This window comes from Cervus elaphus, chromosome 30, assembly GCF_910594005.1.
Source record: "Cervus elaphus chromosome 30, mCerEla1.1, whole genome shotgun sequence".
Classification (NCBI taxonomy): domain Eukaryota; kingdom Metazoa; phylum Chordata; class Mammalia; order Artiodactyla; family Cervidae; genus Cervus; species Cervus elaphus.
Window position 1 is genome coordinate 71,436,305 of NC_057844.1, and position 26,818 is coordinate 71,463,122.

The window sequence follows — 26,818 nt, forward strand, 5'->3', positions numbered from 1 at the left end:
CAAGGGACTCTCAAGAGTCTTCTCCAACACCACAGCTCAAAACCATCAATTCTTTGGCACTCAGCTTTCTTTATACTCCAACTCTCACATCCATACATGACTACTGGAAAAACCATAGCCTTGACTAGACAGACCTTTGTTGGCAAAGTAATGTCTCTACTTTTTAATATGCTGTCTAGGTTGGTCATAACTTTCCTTCCAAGGAATAAGTGTCTTTTAATTTCATGGCTGCAATCACCGTCTGCAGTGATTTTGGAGCCCCCAAAAATAAAGTCAGCCACTGTTTCCACTGTTTCCCCATCTATTTGCCATGAAGTGATGGGACCAGATGCCATGATCTTAGTTTTCTGAATGTTAAGCTTTAAGCCAACTTTTTCTATGATCACTGAGATCTAATATCTTGAACATCAATAGTTTAACTGTTTTCAAACATGGCAATATTTGTTGAGGTTACTTTTGGTTACCTAAAATGGATTCCAAACCCCCAACTTTTTACCAGCTTTTAAATTATCTTTATCATACCGTGCTTTCAGCTAATACATTTTGCTGTTGCCTAGAGACTGTCTTCAACCTCCATTTTTACTTTTATTGCTAAAGACTGAGGAGACCCTTAAACTAAGTAGAGCCTAAAATAAGACCACACATGGTCGCAGGATATAAGCAATTCTCATGTATAAAGACATAGGCTTTCTGACACCTTGTTTGACAATGGACCATTTCAGGGGGCTTTGAGATTCCACCTGAATCCAGCTATATTCTCAGAACATATTATAGCATAATCTATATAATGGTGTAAAGGGAAAATGTCATGCAAAGATGGGCACAATAAAGGAGAGAAAGGATATGAACCTAACAGAAGCAAAAGGTATTAAGAATAGGTGGCAAGAATACACAGAAGAAATATATAAAAAATCTTAATGACCCAGATAATCATGATGGTGTGATCACTCACCTAGAGCCAGATGTCCTGGAGTGGGAAGTCAAGTAGATCTTAGGAAGCATTACTACAAACAAAGCTAGTGGAGGTAATGAGATTCCAGCTGAGCTATTTAAAATCCTAAAAGATGATGCTATGAAAGTGCTGCATTCAATATGCAAGCAAATTTGGAAAACTCAGCAGTGGCCCCGGGACTGGAAAAGGTCAGTTTTCATTCTAATCCCAAAGAAAGGCAATGCCAAACGATGGTCAAACTACTGCACAATTGTACTCCTTTCACAAGCTAGTGAAATAATGCTTAAAATCCTCCAGGCTAGGCTTCAACCGTACATGAACCAAGAATTTCCAGATGTTCAAACTGAATTTAGAAAAGGCAGAGGAACTAGAGATCAAACTGCCAACATCTGTTGGATCACAGAAAAAGCCAGAGAACTCCAGAAAAACATCTATTCATTGACTACACCAAAGCCATTGACTCTGTGGATCACAACAAACTGTGGGAAAGTCTTAAAGAGACAGGACTACCAGACCACCTTACCTGCTTCCTAAGAAAACTGTATGCAGGTCAAGATGCAATAGTCAGAACCAGACATGGAACAATGGCCTGGTTCCAAATTGGGAAAGGAATATGACAAGACTGCATATTTTCACCCTGCTTATTTAACTTATATGCAGAATACATCATGAGAAATGATGGACTGGATGAAGCACAAGCTGGAATCAAGATTGCCAGGAGAAATATCAATAACCTCAGATATGCAGATGATACCACCCTTATTGCAGAAAGCAAAGAGGAACTAAAAAGCCTCTTGATGAAGGTGAAACGGGTGAGTGAAAAAGTTGGGTTAAAACTCAACATTCAGAAAACTAAGATCATCACATCCAGTCCCATCACTACATGCAAATAGATGGGGAAACAGTGAGAGACTTTCTTTTCTTAGGCACCAAAATGTCTGCAGATGGTGATTATGGCCATGAAATTACAAGACACTTGCTCCTTGGAAGAAAAGCTATGACAAACCTAGACAGTATGTTAAAAAGCAGAGACATTATTTTGCCAACAAAGGTTCATATAGTCAAAACTATGGTTTTTCCAGCAGTCATATACAGCCGTGAGAATTGGACCATAAAGAAGATTGAGCACCAAAAATTGATGCTTTTGAACTATGGCATCTGAAAAGACTCTTGAGAATTCCTTGGACTGCAAGAATATCAAACCAGTCAATCCTAAAGGAAATCAACTCTTAATATTCATTGGAAGGACTGATGCTGAAGTTGAAACTCCAATACTTTTGCCACCTGCTGGGAAGAGCTGACTCATTGGAAAAGATGCTTGCAAAGATTGAGGGCAGGAGGAGAAGGGGACAACAGAGAATGAGATGGTTGGATGGCATCACTGACTCAAAGGACATGAGTTTGACCGAACTCTGGGAGATGGGGAAGGACAGGAAAGCCTGGCTTTCTGCAGTACACGGGGTCGCAAAGAGTCAGACATGACTGATTGACTGAGCAGCAACAAATGATAGACCTGAGTTCACATCTAGATTATACACCTTTTGTAAACATGGACCACATTTCACACACACTCTATAACAAAATACAAAATGCCAGGTGTTGGTGCTCAAATGACATTTACTATTAAAACACTATAAACTCAATGTCTTTCCAACTTTTTTTTAAGATGGAAAAACTTCTTTGCAGATGGAGTCTTACAGAAAAACATTACACAAATCTAAAAAATGAATATTTTAAAGTTGCTCTTACTGAAGAGAGACTGTAAGACCTGGAACCCACTCTGTGACCACCTTGCTACATGTCAATCATAGAGAACAGTTGGGAAGATTAATTCTGATAACCTTGGAATCCATCAACACTCTAATCATCTTTAGTTGGTAAACATGTGCGTGAAACTACCAGCTGGTAGAGGGTCCCTGTGGATCTGAGTGAACTTAAATAAGAAATAGCCCAACTCTCACAAGAGCAAAGCTTTTAAACTTTAATCTGGATAGGAATCTCTCAGGGATCTGGTTAAGATGTATATTCTCAAGAGCACTGGGTTGTGCCTGAGAATTCTGGATTTCTAACAACTCCATAGTGATTCTGATGTTGCTAGTCTAGGGATCACACTTTGAGTAACAAGAAAGAAACTGAACATTTCAGATGATGGTCCTTTGTCATCTATACCCACCCTAAGAGCTAAAGGACTCTTATCTTGATTTACCTCTGTGTTGTTTCCAAAATATCTGGTATTTGACAGAGATGTTTTCCAGTTATGTTTTAAAAGATATGCAGTGGTCAACTGTCCTGAGTCACCTCTGATTTGACTACAGGAATGTGCCTCCATCAGATGAGACCTGGAGGCACCTTTGCTTCGTTCCCATGCTAAGGTATCTGTCCAAGGGGAGGCTTTGTGCTCTACTGGACATAATTCCTGCCATGTGCAAAGGACTGTGGAAGATGGTACATGCCTCAGCTGCTCTGGCTGTTCCTAGAAACCTCTTCCCCTTTTCTAGAGTTCCAGTGATTTCTTACCCCCTAAAATTTCTTTACTCTCCCCTCCCTTTAGGGAGAGGTGTTTTTAGAGTAAGAGCTCTCCCTTCCCCATTTCTTAATCAAGAGACAAAGTTTCTGATCTTCTCTTCAGAACCCAGGTTTATAAGTGACATTTGTGACTCCAGGCAAAGGACTCATTAAAGGGTCAATGACCCAGTGGGTATCAGTTACACCCAGTTACACCTTCTGTCTCAAGAACCGTTAGAGTAACCTTTTCTATTTTACATGTATAACTACTGCCTTTTAAAATTCCATTATTTGCTTCCAGGAGCTAACGACTACTTTCCTTCTTTCTATTCATACAAATTAGAATAAGGACATCAACAGGACATGGATTTTGCCTTTTTCAGTCACTGTTGTTACCCCAGTGCCTGGCCAAATGCCTCACGAATAAAAGGCACTCAAGCATATTCTGAGTGAATGAATAAATCAAGCCCTCCTGCTATAAATACTTTGCTTCAAATTTCAGCCTCAATTGATTTTTCAAGCAGTAGTTTTTTTGTTAGCTGTTGTTTTCCAACTTGGGGAAATTCATGTTTCAGAGTGAAGTGTCTGGTTCATGATACTGTCATCAGCAAAGGTCATTAATGACTCCCAGGAAATAAGATAGAATCTGGATAATAAAGTCTAGCACTTTTTCCTTTGTGCTTAGTCAAGTTTCACTTGCTCATAGGGTACCACGTGCAAAACTGCCATTCAGACCAGAGTCCCTGATGCATAATGGCTTTAAGATGGCAGTGGGGCCCAGGTATACTGACAAGAACCCTATAAAGTAGCCGTGCTCAGGGCCTTTAGGGGAGAGAATATGTACTTCTTCAGAAAGAAAGCTCATATCTTTCCATTCTTTGATCAAACAGTCAAGATTTTCTTTGCTTCTGAATTAAACTCAAGCTCATTCTATTGGCATGAGCAACACCAGGAAGAAGGACCCTTGTTGGGGACTAACTAACCCAGGTTATAGAGACTCAGATAATTCATGTCAACAGATCTATGACATGGAGCTCTTACCAGACACATTGGAAAGCTCTTATTAAATATCTGGGGCTACCCTTGTGGCTCAGATGGAAATATCTAATAATAAAGATGAGCTGATAGCATGATAGGCAGGGTAGGAGTTAAGCTGGTATGAAGACTGATGGCCACCAGCCACTGACAGCCTGAACAATTCTGATTGACAGTAACAGGCAGAATAATCTCTAAGACGGTGGCTCTGAAACATGGTGGGTCTGATGAAAGCCTATGGAGCATGTCTGCTAGAAAATGCCCACATGCAGTTTCATGATTTCTGTGGATTCCTAAATCACCAACCACAGGAAGTGTGGTGGCCACAGAGAGACGTGAGCCAGGTAAGAACTACCGATTCTGAGGGTACAGAACCTATCATGGGACTCCTCCTGCCACAGGAATGCATAACTTTTTCCAGGAAGGGTATTTTTCCTGGCCCAGTGCACCTCTACTGCCTTTCAACGCAAAATGCATAGTCTCCATCTCACATCTCTGGGAGGATTATAGCTGCTAACAGATGAAACCTCTGTCATGCAGCAGATCTCTGAAACATTAGATGGTGTATGAAAACTACTATCATAAATACCCTCTGAAGTCCTTGTGACCTACTTTGGTTTTCTTTTCCACTAAATTATTTCTAAGCAAGTTCTAGAGGATGATAGAGTCACTGAATTTTGGAGCTTCAGGCCTCTCAGACATGATTGAGGCTGAATGCCAAGACTCAGGACGAGGAAGCTGCTCCCTGCCTAACACAGCTACCTGGCAGCCAGGTGTTCATGGACAAAGTGCTCTCTGTCTTCACTCAACTCTATGTACCAAGAACTATGCATTTTTCATCTCCCTCAATGCCATTATATAACTCAACCAATAATTTATGGCATTTAGGTGGTTTGTTTATTAATGCTAATTAGGTAGTATCTCCAGGAGAGCTATATTTATTCTGTTGCATGTGTTGTGCCTTTGAGAGCATTAAAAATAAAATATGCAATTTACAAGAATTAACTAGGAATCTCATTTTTGTCCCAGGCTGCTTTAACCATATTTTGCTGAAAAAGAAGTTCTAAAGTATCAGAGTGTCTGGTGGTGGTGGTTTACTCACTCAGTTGTGTCCAACTCCATTTCCTTCTCCAGGAGTTGGCCCAGGGATCAAACCCAGGTCTCCTGCACTGTAGACAGATTCTTTACCAACTGAGCTACCAGGGAAGCCTACCTGGTAGAAATGCAGAAGAATTGCCTGGAATTAACTGGAGCAACAGTTAGAACTGGACATGGAACAACACACTGGTTCCAAATAGCAGAAGGAATATATCAAGGCTGTATATTGTCACCCTGCTTATTTAACTTACATGCAGAGTACATCATGAGAAATGCTGGGCTGGAAGAAGCACATGCTGGAATCAAGATTGCTGGGAGAAATATCAATAACCTCAGATATGCAAATGACACCACCCTTATGGCAGAAAGTGAAGAAGAACTAAAGAGCCTCTTGATGAAAGTGAAAGAGGAGAGTGAAAAAGTTGGCTTAATGCTCAACACTTAGAAAACTAAGACCATGGCATCTGGTCCCATCACTTCATGGCAAATAGATGGGGAAACAGTGGAAACAGTGGCTGACTTTATTTTTGGGGGCTTCAAAATCACTGCAGACGGTGATTGCAGCCATGAAATTAAAAGACACTTATTCCTTGGAAGGAAAGTTATGACCAACCTAGACAGCATATTAAAAAGCAGAGACATTACTTTGCCAGCAAAGGTCTGTCTAGTTAAAGCTATGGTTTTTCCAGTGGTCATGCACGGATATGAGAGTTGAATGGTGAAAAAAGCTGAGTGCCAAAGAATTGATGGTTTTAAACTATGGTGTTGGAAAAGACTCTTGAGAGTCCCTTGGCCTGCAAGGAGATCCAACCAGTCCATCCTAAAGGAGATCAGTCCTGGGTTTTCATTGGAAGGACTGATGTTGAAGCTGAAACTGCAATACTTTGGCCACCTGATGAGAAGAGCTGACTCATTTGAAAAGACCCTGATTCTGGGAAAGATTGAGGTCAGGAGGAGAAGGGGATGATAGAGGATGAGATGGTTGTATGGTATCACCGACTCAATGGACATGAGTTTAGGTAAATTCCAGGAGTTGGTGATGGACCAGGAGGCCTGGCGTGCTGCGGTTCATGGGGTTGCAAAGAGTTGGTCATGACTGAGCGACTGAATTGAACTGAACTGAACTGAACTGGAGTGAACAATGCACAAAATGTCTCTAAAAATATCCCATGAATAAAATGTGAAGGCCTGATAATCTAAAATTTCCTTAGGTCAACTTCAACTTTTATGTGTGAAAGGTATCATTTTTCATGCTATTTGAAAAAGGTGAATACATAGAAGCTCTCCATTTGACCAGTTATAGCAGTTATATACTATTTTCTGAAAAATAGTAGGTTCCTGTTATTCCTAAGAAGTATATCCACTTCTCTGGAATAATTTCAATGTTCCGTGTAAATAGAACTAATTTCATAAAATTGCCCACCTTCTTTAATTACACAATAGGCTTCTGTGCTAAACTTTAGAGGTATCATATTCAAACAAAAAGTAAAGATGTTCAGTGCTTCTATGCAAAATTAAGCTATACCTGTGAAGCTAAATTAAAATGAGCTCAAGAATGAAGCTAAGCCTCGATGAAAACAAAAAATAAAAGCAAAAGAAGAAAAATAAAAAACAGGCTGTGGATTTTGTTTTGTGGCTTCTTAGTCTTACTTCTTGGTTCACATACTATTGAAGCTTAGCTTGAAGGATTTGAGCATTACCTTGCTAGCATGTGAAATGAGCACAGTTGTATGGTGTTTGAACATTCTTTGACATTGCCCTGCTTTGGGGCTGGAATGAAAGCTGACCTTTCCCTGTCCTGTGACCATTGCTGAGTTTCTGAATTTTGCTGACATATTGAGTGAAACACTTTAACAGCATCGTCTTTTAGGATTTGAAACAGCTCAGCTGGAATTCCATCATCTCCAGTAGCTTTGTCCATAGCAATGCTTCCCAAGGCTCACTTGACTTCACAATCCAGGATATCTGGCTCTAAGTGAGTGATCACACCATTGTGGTTATCTGTTTTATTAAGACCTTTTTTGTACAGTTCTTCTGTGTATTCTTGCCACCTCTTCTTTATCTCTTCTGCTTCTGTTAGGTCATTGCTTTTCCTGTCTTCTATTGTGCCCATCTTTGCATGAAATCGTCCCTTGATATCTATAATTTTCTCAAAGAGGTCTCCAGTCTTTCCCATTCTATTGTTTTCCCCTATTTCTTTGCACTGTTCACTTAAGAAGGCTTTATCTCTCCTTGCTATTCTCTGGAACTCTGCATTCAGTTGGGTATATCCTTCCCTTTCTCATTTGCTTTTCACTTCTCTTCTTTTCTCAGCTATTTGTAAGGCCTCCTCAGACAGCCATTTTGCCTTGGTACATTACTTTTTTCTTGGGGATGGTCTTGGTCACTGCATCTTGTACAATGTTGCAAATCTCCATCCATAGTCCATCAGGCACTCTATCAGAGCTAATCCCTTGAATCTATTCATCACTTCAACTGTAGAATGATAAAGAATTTTATTTAGGTCATAACTGAATGGCTTAGTGGTTTTCCCCACTGTCTTCAACTGAAGTCTGAATTTTGCAATAAGGAACTCATGATCTGAGCCACAGTCAGCTACAGGTCTTGTTTATGCTGACTCTATAGAGCTACTCCATCTTCACTGCCAAGAATATAATCAATCTAATTTCAGTATTGACCATCTGATGATGTCCATGTGTAGAATCATCTCTTGTGTTGTTGAAAGAGGGTGTTTGTTATGATCATGTGTTTTCTTGGCAAAATTCTATTAGCCTTTGCCCTGCTTCATTTTGTACTCCAAGGCCAAACTTGCCTTTACTCCAGGTATCTCTCAACTTCCTATTTTGCATCCCAATCCCCTATGATGAAAAGGATATCTTTTTTTGGTGTTAGTTCTAGAAGGTCTTGTAGGTCATCATAGAACTGTTTGACTTCAGCTTCTTTGGCATTAGTGGTTGTGGACATAGATATGGATTACTGTGATGTTGAATGGTTTGCTTTGGAAATGAACTGAGATCATTTTGTCATTTTTGAGACTGCACCCAAGTACTGCATTCTGGACTCTTTTGTTGACTATGAGGGCTAATCCATTTCTTTTAAGGAATTGTCACCCACAGTAGTAGATAAAATGGTCATCTGAATTAATGGTCATTGTCCATTCCTGCCCATTTTAGTTCACTGATTCATAAGATATTGATGTTCACTCTTGCCATCTCCTGCTTGACCACATCCAATTTACCTTGATTCATGAACCCAGCATTCCAGGTTCCTAAACAGTATTGTTCTTTACAGCATCAGAATTTACATTCACCACCAGACACATCCACAAGTGGGTGATATTCCCGCTTTAGCCCAGTCTCTTTGGTCTTTCTGGAGCTATTTCTCTGCTCTTCCCCAGTAGCATAATGGAAACCTACTGACCTGGGGGCTCATCTTTTGGTGTCATACCTTTTTGCCTTTCCATACTGTCCATGGGGTTCTCAAGGCAAGAATACTGAAGTGATTTGCCATTTCCTTCTCCACTGGACCACATTTGCTAAGAACTCTCCACCATGACCTGTCCGTTTTGGGTGGCCTTGCACAGCATGGCTTATAGTTCCACTGAGTTAAGAAGGCTGTGATCCATGTGATCATTTGGTAAGTTTTCTGTGATTGTGGTTTGACCTATTGTCAAAACATTCATTGTTGTTGTTTAGTTGCTAAGTCATGTCCAACTCTTTGCTACCCCCATAGACTGTAGCCCACCAGGCTCCTCTGTCCATGGGATTTCCCAGGCAAGAATACTGAAGTGGGTTGCCATTTCCTTCTCCAGGAGAACTTTCTGACCCAGAGATCAAACCCACATCTCCTTGCCTTCGCAGGGAGATTCTTTACCACTAAGCCCTCTGGGGAGCCCTTCAAAGCATTTGTATCACACACTTCTAAAAATCCCAGAGAAGAGCGTGTAGATGTTTATAGAGGACAACACTGAAGTGCTGGCTTCCCTTTTCTTTCCCTAACATAGTCTCAGAGATGAGCCTCAGCATCCACACAGTCCCAGATGGTCAGGGGTACATTTCAGTATCATTAGGAATCTGATTACAAATCAGGATGAGTTTGCTATAAGCTTAGAGATAATGATCTTAAATAAAGAATCACTTACTTTATTCCCTAAATTCCTCTCAATCCCACTGTTGTGATTTTATTTCAAAAACAATCTGTCTTAAAATTCCAGGAAAACAGTTTTCGGAAATTTTCTGAAATCAAGGGCAACCCTTACATAACTGATTATGAAGAAGATATATTTATACATGTAAGTGTGTGAGTTGTTGTGTCTCTGTGTCTCTGTTGATCTGTGAATCAAGATCTCTAATTGAAAACTGTATTAAAATCTGAATCTGCATCTTTCAGTACAGAATAAAAGAATACTGACAAAAATGTTTTGAACAAACAATCCATCGTCGAAAATTATTTAAGTTAGCAAAGACAGTCTTTTTGTCCCAAAATTGGGACCACAACTGACAACAAGTAGACAACCAATAAATGCTTGCTGATTGGAAAGGGCCCCTCTTCTTACCTTAGAACATGAGGAGAAGCGTAATGAAGTTGCTGGCACAGCTCTTCCAAAGCTGTGTTCCAGCAGAACTGGGACATCTAACATCTCCAGCTGCATCCCAACTCCCTGTCCAATAATAGTTTTTAAATGTCTGTATGCATGCTAAGTCACTTCAGATGTGTCTGACTCTTTGTGACTCTATGGACTGTAGCCTACCAGGCTTCTCTGTCCATGGGATTCTCCAAACACGAATACTGGAGTGGGTTGCCATTCCATTCTCCAGGGAATCTTCCCAATCCAAGGATCAAACTTCTATCTCCTGTGGCTCCTGCATTGCAAGTGGATTATTTACTGAGCCACCAGGAAAGCCCCTTTTAAATGTTTACTAATGTTTTAAAATGGATCGTTTCCTCCCCTTAAGAGTCTATAATTTATACATAATTCTAATTCCTCCTTTTAAGAGTCTGTAATTTATCACATATTAAATATTAAACCCACATAATTGCTACAATTAGTCTTCAATGCACAACTAAACCCCAGGAAAAGGTTAGGTGTTTGACAGTTTTATTCCTTTGATTGATAACAGAACTTGGAAGCTTAGATGGTCTAATTCTGTGAACTACAGCTTCCAAAGAATCAGTATATGTTGTTTTCTCTTCATGTTATCACACACCAGAAACAAAGCTAACCATGAATAACCTATTATGAATTCTACTTTTGAAAATAAATTCTAGGAAAGAGTTCAATGTAATCTACCACTAAAAAAGTAAATAATTGATGGCCTCTAAGCCTTTTGGGCAAATGAGGCCTACCTTTGCAGTGCTTATTTGGGCTCCAAATTTTATGAAAGAATGAAGTCCTGCTAAGACTCACAGCAGAGGAAGGCAAGATAGTGTGCCAGCTGCTCTAAGATTAGGAACCTAAAAGATTTAAACTGAGTCCCAAATCCTTGAGTAATAAATGCATCAGCATCTAGAGAAGCCTACAGGTCTTGAACATGAATTGCCTCGTTAACTGTGGTCATGAGCATTCAGAGGCTGTGATAATAGAAGTCCAGTTCCACTTGATGCTCTCAAATTATGACTATAGTTTTCACATTAACAGGCAAGTAGAGTAATTCACAGCAGTAATAGCACTGACTCCTCCAATCACTTCCTCACTCTGGCTTCATAATAACACGAGATCTGTGTGCGCCTCTGCTGTTTACCATCCTGTGCTCCACACGGTGCCTGGACTAAACAGCATGTGCTGAAGAAATCTACACAAGATGCTGCCCTGAACAGTCTTATTTAATCCTCACAACAGTTTGTGAGACAGGAAGGGAAGCAGTTATTCCTGTTTTCATAGGAGAGGTAGTTCCCAGATACCATGTTGTCATTGTCACTAAGGCTCATTAGACACTGCCAGTGTGCTAAGCATTGTGAATGTATTAACCTGCTCATTTCTAACACAGTCAAGATATTGATAACTGTCAGTAGCACCCCCATTTCAGAGATAAGAAAACTGAAACAGAATAATAAAACAACTAGCACATGAGTATTAATATAACTATTATATAACTAGCTATTACTCTTAGTAACAAGCACAAGGATTGAGCCCAGGCAATTGGCTCCAGAGTCCACACTTTTAAAGCAAGATAGATAATATCCTGCCTTGAGATTCACCTGCCCAATAGTGTCCACCTGCTTTGCCCTTGGTCACATGGCTAGTTGATGGCCAGGCCAAGGCTAATCCTGTCCTCCCTCCAGCCCACCTCTCTGCCTTGACAGATATGTCAATCATCACCTGTGAAAACAAAGCCTCCCTGGGCCTCAGCACAAGCATAATACAACATGTCTGCTGTTGAACCAATTCTTCGAAGGAACCGAGGTCAACTTCTACCTTTATAAGCAAGAAAGGTCAAAGGCCTCAGGGTGAAGGAAGCAACCACTGGGAAACCTCCAGGGACACTCATATCAAGATACTTGCTCCTGAAGTTGCGCCTGCTAGGTACCACAGAACCTCTTACATGTCACCAACGTCCACTGTAAACTACAGAGTTAATTTCATCATAGAGGAGGTTTTCATTTCAATAATCTTGTATGTAATTAAGCTTTCATTACCATTTTAGGTAAACCTCATAGTATGGGTACATGCTAGAGCTTTGTGATCCCAGAAATGCACAGGAAATGAAAAAAAGAAACACACAGCCTGTATCTTGAAGAGATTCATTGTAAGAAGCTCCTTCCTAGGAGACAACCTACCTTAACACTACGTAACACAGTCAACATTTTAGCAAACAATACTGAAACATGTTTGTCTGGAATACAGGGTGCTTCATATGCCAACACAACCAAGAGATTCCTAAATCATTCTAAAAGTGAACATTTATTTATCTTTCCACATAAATTGGAATAAAAGCTTATAAGCTTTTATATTCAGGTTTTCTCTGGCAGGAGAAAAACATCAGAAAAGCTTTTTGTAGGAAATAGATCAAATGCACAGTGATTTTCTTCCAAGCATCTCATTTATTTTCAAATATCAAACATAATCAGGCATTAAGTATAATAATAAGACATATTTACTGAGAAACCTGGTGTCTGACTTACCTGTTGGATTTCTATCGAAGAACAATACTGGAACTCTCAAAATGGACTCCAACATTTTGTTGTGCAAAGTTTGTGAAGAATTAACAAGAATGTAGAATGTCAACAGAGATCTTGTGATGCCAGAAAGGACAGTACCTACAGATAGAACTGAAATAAAGATAAATAACTTAGTACAAAGATCTTTGCCTTTTCTTCAAAGATGCTAAATCATGTCGGGCAGATTATAAAGATATTATGCATTTCATTCCATAAATATAGTTTATATATAAATTTATATATAAAATATAGAATGAAAAAAAGTGAAAGTGTTAGTCACTCAGTTGTTTTCCGACTCTGTGACCCCCTGGACTACAACCCTGTCCGTGGAATTCTCCAGACAAGAATACTACAATGGGAAGTCATTCCCTTCTCCAGGGGAATCTTCCCAACCCAGGGACCAAACCTGGGTCTACCACATTGCATGCAGGTTCTATACCATTTAAGCTACCAGGGAAGCTCAGACTATAGAATAAATTTATATAAATAATGGATTCTATGCAAGTTTAATAATTTACAAGATACATTTATAAAGAAGAATAAAATAATCACTATGTTCCTCTCATTAAATAAAAATCATATGGGGAAAAAAGTATAAACCACAATTTCAGGCTTTCTTAGTTCAATTACAAGTTCTAATAAAAAACTTTGAAGAACAAAAGTTATAAAAAGTAGTTGATCTTCCTTTCTCCATATTTCAAATCTCAGTATTAACAACATGTCTAAATTTACAACATAATCTAAATTTGAGGAATGCTTTGATACCAGCATACAACAGGAAATAGGAGAAATGATTTACTATTTCCTTGTAAATGGTAAATTTATATCAAAATTTGCTATGTAAAGTAGCAACTTCCATGCTCAAGTTGCTTTAGAGTATGAAAATATTACCATAATAAGTTGCAATCAGAAAAGTCCTTAAATAATTTAACTGTAAGAAAATACAAATTTATTTTAACACATGATAATTAATCTAAACAAGCAATTAATCTCTCACTAATTGTTATACAGAAACATGAAACTTTTGGAGATGAATATAATCACTTATATATTTTATTAATGACATAAATGAGTACCTACTATGCACACAGAAATTAAAATAGCCCTCCTAACATTTCCTGAACTCACAATGGTAAAAAGAGTGGAAAAACCTTCTGTAATAAATATTCCACCAAGTATACCTTTTTCTCCCTTCAGCTAGCACATCACTGTTATTCCAACACTGAAGGTTGCTCAAATTCCTAAATTCAATCAACAGACATTTGCATTAGCCCAACATAGTCTATGAATGTGTAACAGAATCCTTTAGTTCTTCCTTTAAGTCCCCATAGTCTGCCATTTGAAAGGTAAACAATGAATGGATTAAGTTTCTTAGCAAGTGATCAATGTAATAAACACCAAATTTCAGTGAGTGGGTTCTTAAAAAGATAACACACTCTTCCTTTGCAGAAAGTTTGTGTAAGGGCTTCCTGTAGAATATTTAATATATTAGATGAGAATTCCCTTTAAAATGTATGGAAAGCTACATATTTTCTAAACATTCCTGTGAAAGCAGAGAGCTGTATCAGTCTGGCAAGCCAGATGCAAAATAATTACACAGTTGCAGATACAATAACAATATGATCTCCAGGTAAGAAAGAGAAGGAATCCTGATTCCTAGACACTGCATTTTTCCCTGCTTAACCTCTCTCTTGGTAATTATTGAAGCCCGAGAGATGAGCAGTGTGGCAAAGAGGAGTTTACACACCTGTGAGGGAATAATATTTATTATTTGGAGGAGTCCTTGCTGCCAGAGGATTTCATCCAAGTTCAATAAAAGCCAGGGTTTATTCAGATAGAATTGGAATGATCTGAACCACAGGGTGGGGATCTGTTTCTAACCCCCTTGCCTATTCATATAATGATATAAGATTTAGCTAAAGCAACCTATTAGAATGGATAATAGCCGTGTATTTCCAGTGGTTGATTTTCCAAACTTGCAACCCTGGTTTAGCTTCCAAAATCCAGTACAGAGCAAATTATGTCTTCATTCAACCTGTTTCTTCAAGTAGATATTAAAAATAATCATTCTAATTAATTCACAGAGAAAATGCGACTCAGTCTCTTATTAATCTGTTGAGACATTACTGAATTACTCCTGGAAGCCCTAGTTGCTCACACAGGCTCATTGTAAGCACCTCAGACTCTCATATAATAAACCAGATGACTCAACTTTACCTGAATAAACCGTAAGGTACCAGACAGGATCAAGCATCACAATTACTTTTCCTTTTCCATATGCTAAGGCATAGAGACTACTCTGTCCATTTGCCCTATGGAACAGAGAAGAAAAATCATGCTGTAGATAGAATTAAGATAAATAACCAAAAAAAAAAAAATTAATCTTGATTTAGGAGATGTGTTTTATGCTAGAAAATGGTTCTCCAATTACAGGGCCCTGTGTCTGTCTACCTTACAAAATTTCAATTTGAATTTCAAATTTCAGTTCTTAAAATCATCTATGAGGAAGCTGCTGAGGGTCAGACACAGGGAGAGATCATGGGAAGGTCACACACCACCAGGAGGAACTTTACTTTTTCTTCAGGGAAACTACCCGAGGGTCAGAAGAGGAGGCTGAACAAGACCCCCACCCCTCCTGACTCAGGGAAAGTGAGGCTTCGTGTAGATTTCACAGCACTTTGGGTCAGACCAGGAATCACTCACCAGTCTGCAAGCCACCAATCCTGCAGGACATAGGCAACCTGGAGCAGGAAACACAGTCACTCATATATTGACATCACTGAGCCCTCACACCCTGCTGGGGGTATAAAGGCTCCAGAACACAGAGGCAGTCCTTCTGCCTCAGGTCTGTGCCAAGCCCCACACCCCAGATGATCACAGGTCAGGGGAGGCCATGCTACATTTCAATGTCTCGAAAGTGAAAGTCTCTCAGTCATGTCCGACTTTTTGCTGCCCCATACAGCCCATGGGATTCTCCAGGCCAGAATACTGGAGTGGGTAGCCATTCCCTTCTACAAGGGATTTTCACAACCCAGGCACCTAACCCAGGCCTTCCACATTGCAGGTGGATTCTTTACCGCCAGGGAAGCCCAGTATCTCGAAAAGATATCCCTTTTCCCCTAGAATCTATCATATACATGTGACACCAGTAAGCCTCACTTATTATGCCCCCTATAGATAATGCATTTCAATGCAAATCCAAGTGGACTGCAAAATATAATAATAATAATAGTGTAAATTATTTTTTGAAGGGATAACATTTTTGCTGGGATTTTTGGAAGGAAAAAAGCTTGACAGGAACTGTGATGATCAGCTTTCTGGGCAGCTTGGCCAGGCCAGTCTTCAGTAATCCAACCAAACACTTGTCTAGATGTTGCTGTGAGAAGGTAGGCTGTGGATGTGGTTCACATCCATCATCAGAACTTCAGTAGAGAATATTACCTTCATCGCTGTGGTAGCCTCATCCTGTCAGATGGAGGCCTTAAGAGCAAATCCTGAGGCTTCCTGGAGGAGGAAGCAATTTTGCCTCAAGAGAGCAGAGTCAGTTCCTGCCTGAGGTTCCAGCCTGCAGGTCTGCCTTTCTGATTTCACATTCACCCAGCTAGATCCCAGAACATCATGAATCAATTTTAGATAAATCTCTTAATACATGTGTTAAAAAATAATTATAAAATAAATACAGTATAAATAGTAGGTAGATATCAATCTGTGGGCACAAACCAAACACATGTCCTATTTACCTGAGCTGCGACGTTTACTAGAATAAGGAAAAGGATGATAAACCAATGAGCACCAGATGTGAAGTAATTCTTGTAGGTCTTAAAACTAACTTTTCCCGCCGATCGTTCCTCCAGTGGTGATGCAACCTGTATATTTTCAGCCTGGGAGGGAAAAATGGCAGTAAGAGATGAAATTTTAAACAATGAACCCCAAATTTTAAGAGTTCAACAATGCCCTCTGCTACAAAACTGTGAGGAAACAAACACATCTCATATACTTGTAGGAGTGCAAGATGGTCCATCTCCTACTGAGAGGGGTGTGGGAATATCCAAGCAAACCACATATGCATTTAACCTTAGATCCAGTCATCCCATGCCTAGGAATCTATTAGAAATAAGGGAACATCATTTGCATGAGGCTATTCCCTGTTGGGTGGCTTTGCTTAAAGTCAACCATGACTCAGTACAAGCACAACACATCTGACTCAAGTATGAATGCAGAAGCTTGCCCTAAAACAATACATATAATGACATGGAGCTAATGTATCCCTCTAGATGACTTGTGTCACTCAATGACAGGAAGATAAAACATACTTGGGGCTCTAAATACTAGCCCCAAACAGTAAACTCAGTTCACAGGGTGAGTTGGAGTAATGAGTGTTTGGACAGCAAGAGGACAGCATATGATAAAAATCTACATGGTTCCTGAATTTCAGAGAGTGATTCCCATAGAATCCCTCACAGTGCAATGTGAGGAACTAATCTGAACCATCCAGGCTCCTGAGTTTGGATATCAAGGAATATTTGTGTATGTTTTTAAGGGAGATCTACTGCATTTATGTATTTCTGTCTGGAGGACATAAAATGCATTATAGAGTCACAGGAGCCAGCCCTGTGCTGGCCACTGGGATTCAAAGTGGATAAGAGGTGGTTCTCAGTCCTGAAGGGTAAGAAAGGAAGATAGGAACTAACTCCAAAGTATCTGCTGTGTGTCAGGTCCTTTGCACAGGCTACCTCTGGCCTATCACAAACCATCTGACAATAAGGCAAACTACTACCATCAGTCACATGCAGTGCAAGAACATTCCAACATACAGGAAAAGTAGCTGAATTAATGTGCCCATAGCAGGACTTTGCCTAAGGGGGTCTTCAGATTAAGCCTCTTGGATGCATAAGGGAAGGTGGGAGCCACCAGATCAAGTAGGATGCAATTACGGGAAACTGAATAGCTCTCATACCAGTGTGAACCACATATGCCTGGGAATATATAGAATTTATACCAGAGACTCCTGGTCTCCATAAGATTCTCCTTTCTACAGCCAAAGGGGAATCCGAAGCAGGCCTGCTCCCATCATATTCTTTTAATTCTACCAGTTCCATGCAATAAGGCTTTGGAAACTTGGGCTCTACTTTGGGACAAAGATGTTGTGAGTGAAGCAGACTGAAGGTTTGTGAGGCCACCAAAAGCAGACAGACCCAAGCATGTTGCAGGATGAGAAACTCACATCTTGGTCCTCAGGAGCAGCATCTTTCAAGGTGGGTCTGGAAGACTGCTGAGATGGAACTGAAGACTCAGAGGAGGTCTGAATCCTCAGACTGGGAGTTCGTGGACCTGGAGATGGTTCAGCCTCCTCATTCTCCTTCTTTAAAACAATATCTTCAAAATCTAACCCAGATTTTGGAAACTCAAAAAAGTTCCCCCTTTGTATAATCTTGCCCTAAAATAAAGAATTTGAGAGAAATATATTTTGATTTGATAATATTAATCTAAACTACATACTAATCAAGAAAAATTAACCAGTCTTAAATTATGATGTTCCTAAGAAAATGGATTCTTAGTTCTGGAATTCTGGTGGACAAATCTAGTTCAGATCAACTTGACACAGAACTGAGCATTATGTTCTCTGCCAGACACTATACTAGGTGTTGACAGATGTGAAAGAAATATGTGATCATGTGTTAAAAATGGAGACCATTGACATAAGTACCATGGGAACTTAGGGAAGCTAAAAGTACAGATGATGGTAGAAGTATCAGGACAATATTTTTAGACAACATGGAAACTGAGAGAAGTGTCATGTGACAAGCAGAATTTTAAACAAACAACCAGTTAATTGGGGAAGATATTCCAGGAAAGAAACTTAAGACTGACACAGGTGGCTACAAGCACATCTCCATAGGTAATGGTCTCTCATCAAATCTTCACTGACCATTATCATAGTATCATGTACCCGGCTGGGACAAGACATGTAGGAACCAGCCCTGGACAGAGAACCCATGAACTTTGTCTTCATGGTTTTTACCACTTCCCAACAAATGCAGGAAGTTCCCAATTGAAAATTCAATATTCCACCTGTTAAAGTACTTAAGGAAGCCACAAGATGGCTCTAAAACCTTGACAGCCCATGCCAGCAAACCAAAACCTAAGAGATGATGCTTCCAGATCTAAGGAAAACAAACAAGCAGACAAATTTAAGAACAATCACAATCACAACTACAATCACAATCACAACCAACCACATTTCCCCAAATCAGGGAACTGCTTAACATATGGTCAGCCTAATTATGTTCTTTGAACACAGTGACACATCATTGCAGTTTCCCTCCCATACAAAGTCATATAAAATAATGTGCAAATGTCTTCACTGTTTACTGATCCCATGAAATAAGACTCAGCTCATTCATTCAGCCATCCCCTCTCGGCTGTGAGAGAGGGACCAGACCAACAATAAGGATGCAGCCTAACTCACCCAGTGGTGCTCACCAGTAGACGATTGTTATGACAGTACTAAACTTGAGGGTGGGTCCTCAAAAGAAGCAATAAGTGCAACCTAAAATATCTAGGTAGAGGCTAAATAGTCTGTCTCCCACTGACCCTATTCTCATATACTGCCAATGTTGGAGTTTTACACACTAGTATCATACTCTTCCAAACATGAAATCAACTGCTATCAAATTTAAGAAACCTGAGCTCCCCATTCCTGAAGGAGTGGTTAAGAGTTGACACATGGAACTTCTTCTAGAGTGGGAGAGGGTCTGTATTTAAATAATCTTTCTTACTGCAGAAATTCATTTGATAAGTGAGGGATCTGATCAAGGGTCTGGAACACACAAGGGTTAACAACAGATAAGCTGAGGCCCGGAAACAAAGGAGCCAAAGAGTGAAGCATCAAACCATCACCAAGTCTGAAAAATTCTCACTAATCTCCACCTCACCACCAATCATACTAGGAGTTGTGGGTTAAATGGTGGCCCTCAAAATAGTTATGTTAAAGCCCGAAACATGACACTGGTGAATATGATCTTATTTGGATACAGGGTCTTTTACAGATGTAATCAAGTTAGGATGAGGTCACACTGGAGTAAGATGACCTTAAATCCAATATGACTGATGTCCTTAAGAGAAGAGACTCAGACATGGGGACAGCGGCCATGTGACATCAGAGGAAGAGACTACAGTGCTGCAGCTAGAAGCAAAGGAACACAAGGAAGGCTGGCAAACACCAGAGGCTGGAAGGAAGGACTGTCCCCTGGAGTCTTCAGGGAGAGCACGGCCCTTGCCAGCACCTGGATTTGGGACCCGTAGCCTCCAGAACAATTAGAGAATGAGTTTCTGTTGTTTTAAGTCACCCAGTTTGTGATACATCATCACAGCAGCTCTAGAAACTGATAACACTAGGCTGAGCCCATGCTTCTATCTTCTCAACTTTACTAAGACTTCTAACTTGCTTCTGCTGTCATCCCTCCAGTGACCATCAGAGACCTCTTTTAACTCCTGCATCAAACCACATCCTTCCTCTGCTCTGGACTGTCCAAGGCTTCCATCCCACTTCCACCCACTGCCCACTGCTCAGAGACCAGCTCCCTCCATGTCCCCCCTGCTCACTCTCCTCAGACACGCTGGTCTTCCTGCCGTTCCTCCAATCTGCCAGGTCAGCTCCTTCCTTAGGACCCCCTGCCTCAGACCCCCTCCCCCAGGTAACCATGTGGCCCCCACCTTCGTGTTACTCAGGCTACATGAGGCACCAGCTCCTCAGGGAGGCAGCCAGGATGTCACCCTCTCTGCCACATCCTCCCCATAAGAACAGGAGCTCCGTGAGGGCAGGGCCTTGTCCTCCTGCTGAACAGGCTCCCACACGTATCAGGCACATAGAGACCTGGGCAGGGAGACCAGCAACTGGAGGCACTAGCAGAGTGGGCAACTCTGACCCGGATGCCCAGCTACGTAGTCTCACTTCCGGTGTTAATGGAAGATGCTCTTCAGGCAAACTATGTATAACAATCACCTGGATAGAATCAGGTCTTAGTATCACTAATTTCCAATTAATACTCTTTGACTTACGTTGTGGAACGGGGGGGAAATTTTACATAAAACAGCATCCTTAACAATTTCACTAGAACAGTGCTAATTTAGTAACTCTGCAGTAGCCCTTTTCTACACTTTAGGGTTTATGTGGCTTGGAGTGTAATAGTGACATTTCTACAGGTCTTCAGATTCATCTTCAAAGACATGAACGCCAGCTCTGAGAAGAAGGGAGCATAAAACAGAGGAAGTGGCATTTACTTTGAATACAAGGAGTGTGACCTGCTGGGAGGCCAGGTCTTCAACACACTTGAGTGTGAGCAAGTTCCCCAGACTTATAGAAACTACTTACATCTTTCAGTATCAGAATCTGACTTGCATCCTTTAGGTACTGCAGCTGATGAGTCACTAAGATTGTGATCTTCTCCTTCAAGGATTGACAAATACACCTACAAATGTAAAAGGTACAGTATGCAAAAGCACATCAATGGGGGTGCTCCAAAATGAAAACACGTATTTTGAAAGCATAATGAGACAAAAACAACATAGCTAAGGTCTACATTTTAAATACCAAATAAATAATACAAATTAAATACAAATATAAGTCAATGATGACAAGTAGGTCCTCAAATTTATCAGCAACAAACTTGACTCTAGCTCTGCTAAAAAATTAGAAAAAAACAGTCCGTTAAAGGAGGCACTTGCTAAATTTCTTTTCCTAAAACTCAACTTATCAATAATTTACATGTCTCATGATGGAAAATAATTGAGCAATACTGAGATTCCAAAACCTGACTGAACTAAAACATTATTTTATCACTATGTGGGAATGGGAGAACAGGGATCTATATCATATAAAACTCTGTAGATTTTTTCTTAGACAGTATTTAGGTGATTATTTATGATTTATGATGTACGTATTAACAACAAAGGATTAATTGATTCTTGGTAACTTTTGCCAGAGGTCATTTTCTAGTCACTTCTTCCCAAATAGTATTAGTAAGAAAATGAATGCTAGCGTGCCCTCCATCAGTCTCTACAACACTCTGTCCCATCCAGGAAGTAAGACCTTCCAGATATGAAAATGAAAGAATGGAAATCACATTGGGAATCATCCAGTGGCTCAAAAGACACACCAGTTCTCTTAGTCAAGACCCCTATGTGATCAGGCCACCCAAGATGGCTATTCTCTTGCTCTCTGTACATCCCCTGCCTAACCAGTGCCTGCTTCACCTACACCTACTCACATGACTGACCTTCCTACACACTTGTCCCATACCCCAGCTAATGACTGTTCTAGCTTTAGATCAGAACCCTCCATGATGCTTGTCAAAGGGGCAGGAGGGGCATGACCCTCTGCTGGTTTTCATAGTAACTGATGGCCCAACTTAACATCAACTCCCCTTATAACAGGTAATCTCCCCACCCTGCTCTCTGCTTCCCCTGGGAGCGAAGACTGCCACCATGTCCTGTCCCAACGTGGGCCTCAAACGGTGGGTGTCCTTCCAGGATTTCCTTTGCAAGTGTAAGTTGGCCCTAACCATTAAACCATCTGTGTCTCTGCAGTGATTCTGGGTTCTTTCTTAAGCCTATGCTGGGCAGGTACAGGTCTGGCAGGCCAGCTGGGTGTAGCTCAACAAACCCCCTCAGCTTCCAACCTTAAGTGTGTTTTTACAGTAACTCCTCCAACTGCTCCTACATTTTAAATACAGACCCCCAAGGACTCAGCCTCAGTCTCACCCCACAGGGTCCACAACCCTCTAGGGAACTGATTGGCTGGGTCCAGGGCCCCGGTGACCATAGGCAGAGCTCCGGGCAGGTACTCTGGGAGACTGAGCCCCTCGTAGAGCAAATCTCAGGAACCTGGGCCAGAGCTCAGACTGTAAGTGAATTAGATGGAAAGTCTGGAGGCAGCAGGCTGCAGCTCAGTCCCTCTCACGAGCCTGACGATGTTGGACAAGTGACTAAACCTGTTTATTCATCTCAGAACATCAGTGACAACTCATCCACATGTTCTGAGAAATCAAACCACCAATCCACCCAGTAAATGTCAGTCCCCTTCTCTACTCCTCCCTAACCCACAACTGGCCCTGTGCTTTGGATTCAGGACAGAAAAGTCCTAAGGGGACACTCTGGACACTGAGTCTGTGGTCAGAAGCAAGATCCCAGGATGTAGACACATACACCATAGCTTTACTAAGTCCAAAAGGAGTCATTTTTCCCTTTGACAGTTTTTCCTTAGTTCAGTTTTCCTACCTAAGTTTCTTGACTGAGTAACCCCCTCATCACACTTAGCACTAAAGCTTTGAATAGAATTGTTTCTTCTTAATTCATAATTACCTGCCAATAGTCCCTGAAGATGGATATTAATCAAATTTGATGGGCTGTTATGTCCAGGATGGAGCAATGCAAAAGGTATAAAATGTTTGCTTCCTAACATCCCATCATAGATGAGGAAATACAAATAATTACAATGAAGTGATCAGTCCGTCTAGTCAAGGCTATGGTTTTTCCAGTGGTCATGTATGGATGTGAGAGTTGGACTATAAAGAAAGCTGAGAGCAGAATTGATGCTTTCGAACTGTGGTGTTGGAGAAGACTCTTGAGAGTCCCTTGGCCTGCAAGGAGATCCGACCAGTCCATCCTAAAGGAGATCACTCCTGGGTGTTCATTGGAAGGACTGAGGTTGAAGCTGAAACTCCAATACTTTGGCCACTTGATGAGAAGAGCTGACTCATTGGAAAAGACCCTGATGCTGGGAAAGATTGAGGGCAGGAGAAGAAGGGGACGACAGAGGATGCGATGGTTGGATGGCATCACCGACTCAATGGACATGGGTTTGGGTGGACTCCAGGAGTTAGTGATGGACAGGGAGGCCTGATGTGCTGCAGTTCATGGGGTTGCAAAGAGTTGGACATGACTGAGTGACGGAACTGAACTGATCAGTTGATGGCTTTGAATGCTTCCCGTGCTTAGTCTCTCAGTCATGTTCGACTCTTTGCAACCCCATGGGCTGCAGGCCGCCAGGCTCCTCTGCCCATAGGGATTCTCCAGGCAAGAATACCGGAGTGGGTTGCTGTGCCCTCCTCCAGGGTGAATGCTTGCTAAATAATGCTTTTAATCCAAATCTCTCCCCAGGTGGCGCTAGTGGTAAAGAACCCACCTGTCAATGCAGAGACACGAGACGCGGTTCAATCCCTGGGTCACAAAGATCACCTGGAGAAGGAAATGCCAACCCACTCCAGTGTTCTTGCCTGGAAAATCCCATGGAGAGAGGAGCCTTGTGGGCTACAGTCCATGGAATAGCACAGAGTCAGACTGAAGTGACTTAGCATGCACATTAAATCTCTAAGAAAATGCTTTATTTCCCAAGTTTCCAAGTCATGTCATACAATGATTGTTTCAACAACAGGTTGTTTAACTGTTATTCCTCTACAAGGGCTATGTTAATTCTGTTTGCTGGGTTGGCCACAAAGTTTGTTTGGGTTTTTCCATAACATTTTACAGAAAAAACCCAAATGAACTTTTGGCCAACACAGTAAAATACTATATAAGGATTATGGTAAAAGGAGACACATCCATGATAGAGGGGATACAAATAAGACAGAGTCCCCACCTTCACTTTTTCAATCAGCAGAGGTTTACTGAAGTGCCACTCATCAGACCTACATCACAGGTCAAGAAAGCAGATAATACTTTGCACCACATAAAGGCGAACACACTGAATGAGTATAGAGAAATGCAATATGGGGCTGTGATGTGTGCTCTGTAGGAATAGTAAGGAGGGCTGCTATCTTAGATGGGGAGATGTGGGAGCCCTGAGACTACCTGCAGAGATATCCTGGAAGAAGACACAGCAGGTGCAGGGGGCCTGCACTGGGTTGAGGCGCCTTCCTGCATTCACAACTCTGGAGGGTTTGGAGGGACTCATAAATGGTCAAGTGCACCCACTGAGGGCTGTGGGAAGACAGAGGGCACAGGCGCCCCCTGGAGGAGCAGGAGGGAACAGCAGGGCCCATCTTCCACCTTCTTTCTATTGCCTGGGCTCTGGGACAGAGGGGCCAGTATGTACGGACAGAAGGGAGTGAGAAAGGACCCCCATAGAGCCAGCACAGCTGGAAGATACAGAGTGCATGTGGGGACGAGCTGGAAAGGCTGATGGGGGAAGACAGCAAAGAAGCCAGTTCTCTGATAAGGACCTGGAGCTGCTTTCTGAACATGAGGGGTGGGGGGCTTGAGAAGGGCTGGAGCAGGAGGGTGAGCTGTGTAGACAGCAGTGTGAGAGTCTGATCAGGACAGACCTGAAGACCTGATGATGTAGGAGGCAGGGGTCTGGTGATGTGGGGCTGAACCAGGACAGGGTCCATAACATGATCCCCACAGCAGGATGAGACTCCATCAGTTCACCTAAGGCCTCTCACCTTCTGTAGGTGACAGAACTCACTTAGTATTCACGGCATAAAGTTATAGAATTCACAAACATGAATGACCTCCCTTCATGATGGAAGGAAACTGTTAGTGGTAAGTAGAAGTGTGATTCATTCACTTTTAATACAAAACCCTCCCTATTACTAAGCTTCCACATGACCATGATCTCTCATAGAATACTGCTCCATCCAATTCCCTAACTTGAGAACATTGCAGTCGCTGCTGAGTGGTTTCCTAAATTGCTTTCATACTCTCTGCTTTAAGTCACCCTAGAGAATGCAGTTCTGATTAGCAAACAACAATCTTAACCTTGCTTCTATCAAGTATATAACCAAAGTGGTACACCCAAAATATTTTAGAAGATTTTGTAAGTATCTCCTGTGTTTGAAACAGAACTCAAGAGACCTCTTGTGATCAGCACACTGTACTTGACACCAATTGCCTTGCTCACCCCTCCCTGTGACACAGATGCAACCACCAGCAGAAACTGTTCCTGCAGTGATGGGGAACTTGTGCAGATGCTCACAAGAGGGGATGACAGACATTTGTTGAGTTCAGGGTGGGGTGCTGGGAATAGGGAGGCTGAGATATTAATGATGCCAGGAGGGTGGGGGTGGGGAATCCCTGTCACAGCACAAGCTCCTGTCACTCAACTCATGACAAGACACAAGGCACTTCTCTAATGGAAAATTCATCAAGTCACAAACAGGAGAGGGTGAAAAGGGGGGGTCAGATTAGAGAGCTGGAGGCCATAGCTGTGTGTTACCTGTCCTGCTCAGCCATGTTCTCAAAGATTCAGTGCTACTATGCAGTTTTCTGTATACATGTGTTACAATATCAATTCAGTTCACTCACTCAGTCATGTGTGACTCTTTGCGACCCCATGAATCGCAGCACGCCAGGCCTCCCTGTCCATCACCAACTCCCGGAGTTTACTCAAACTCAAGTTCATCGAGTCGGTGATGCCATTCAGCCATCTCATCCTCTGTTGTCCCCTTCTCCTCCTGCCCCCAATCCCTCCCAGCATCAGGGTCTTTTCCAATGAGTCAACTCTTCGCATGAGGTGGCTGAAGTATTGGAGTTTCAGTTTCAGCATCAGTCCTTCCAATGAACATAATATGAAATTTACCATTTTAAGCATATAGCTCAGTGGCATTAAGCAAATTCACATTGTTGTGCAGCCAGCACCACCATCCATCTCCACAACTCTTTCATCACCCCAACACTAAGCACATTTTATACATGGGCAGGTTCCACCAAAGTCTAATGACTTCTGCTTAGTGGACGTGGATTCCAGATTCTAGTGTCCAGAGCTCAGAGCTCCTGACACGTCTCCCTCTCACACACTGGACTCTGCTGAAGTCTCTACTTTGCTATTCGGGACCTGCTGTAAATCAATCATGTCCTTTCAAATTCACATGTTGTCAACTTAGCCATTAGTACCTTAGAATTTGGTGACAGGGACTTTAAAAAGTAATGATTACCCTTAGTTATACTGGACCTTATCTAATCTGACTGGGGTGCTTAGATGAAGAGGAGACTAAGACACAAGGACAAAAAAAAAAAAAGACACAAGGACAGACACAGGCATGTAAATCAATGAAGTTAGAACACACCCCC

At 41.5% G+C, this 26,818-nt stretch overlaps 1 protein-coding gene across 6 annotated transcripts in view; it reads right to left on the reverse strand.

Moving 5' to 3' along the window:
- LOC122686751 (ATP-binding cassette sub-family C member 4-like) overlaps window positions 1–26,818 on the reverse strand; it is a 2,082,459-nt gene that overhangs the window by 1,399,958 nt on the left and 655,683 nt on the right. Inside the window, exons 14-19 of one of the 6 annotated variants that reach the window (XM_043891993.1) lie at window positions 21,123–21,219; window positions 17,973–18,185; window positions 16,489–16,629; window positions 15,452–15,489; window positions 14,966–15,060; window positions 12,713–12,859 (exon numbers count right to left, since the gene is read on the reverse strand). The exons of 4 other annotated variants lie outside the window; for them this stretch is intronic. In XM_043891993.1, the coding sequence (XP_043747928.1) occupies window positions 12,713–12,859; window positions 14,966–15,060; window positions 15,452–15,489; window positions 16,489–16,629; window positions 17,973–18,185; window positions 21,123–21,219 (731 nt within the window). The remainder of the gene's footprint in view (window positions 1–12,712; window positions 12,860–14,965; window positions 15,061–15,451; window positions 15,490–16,488; window positions 16,630–17,972; window positions 18,186–21,122; window positions 21,220–26,818) is intronic. One more of the 6 variants, XM_043891985.1, reaches the window with a different exon arrangement.